The following is a 433-nucleotide window of genomic DNA, read 5'->3' as shown; positions in this document are numbered from 1 at the left end:
CGCCGAGCCCCAGCCCCGCCGGCGGCGGCGGCGGTGACCCGCTGCATCGCCACCTCCCCCTGGACGGGCAGCTGCCCCGAGTGGCCTGGGCCGAGAGGCTGGTTCGCGGGCTGCGAGGTAAGAGCGCGACCCTCGGCGGCTGATGCACAAACCAGAAGTGCGGGCGCCGCCAGAGCCATCGCCCGCGGAGGGCAGCTCTCCAGGGCTCCCGCTCGCGTTCCCGTTGCGTCCCCGCCTCCCTAAGAAGCGTCTTCCGCACCTCTGCTAATTCCGTTCTATTTCCGGTACCCAGCACGGAATTCCACTGCGCCCTTGTTGGTGCAAATTTATTGGATACCTCCTTCTTCTAAAAGATGTGTCAGCTTATGTTTACCTTTGGAAATAAGTGAAAGCCGTATTAGAGCGAAGGGGTACATCTGGAGTTTTGGGGGTG

General features: G+C 62.6%; 1 protein-coding gene across 1 annotated transcript in view; it reads left to right on the top strand.

The window, feature by feature from the left end:
* The window catches only part of PKD2 (polycystin 2, transient receptor potential cation channel), a 48,056-nt gene that overhangs the window by 461 nt on the left and 47,162 nt on the right, over nucleotides 1–433 (top strand). The window contains 1 exon segment of the mRNA XM_007450680.1: nucleotides 1–117. This exon segment is cut by the window's left edge and continues 416 nt beyond it. Within this exon segment, the coding sequence (XP_007450742.1) occupies nucleotides 1–117 (117 nt within the window).

The sequence above is a fragment of the Lipotes vexillifer genome, unplaced genomic scaffold, assembly GCF_000442215.2.
Source record: "Lipotes vexillifer unplaced genomic scaffold, Lipotes_vexillifer_v1.1 scaffold34, whole genome shotgun sequence".
NCBI lineage: Eukaryota > Metazoa > Chordata > Mammalia > Artiodactyla > Lipotidae > Lipotes > Lipotes vexillifer.
The sequence above is the reverse complement of the archived record's forward strand: the minus strand, read 5'-3'. Positions and strand labels throughout refer to the sequence as shown.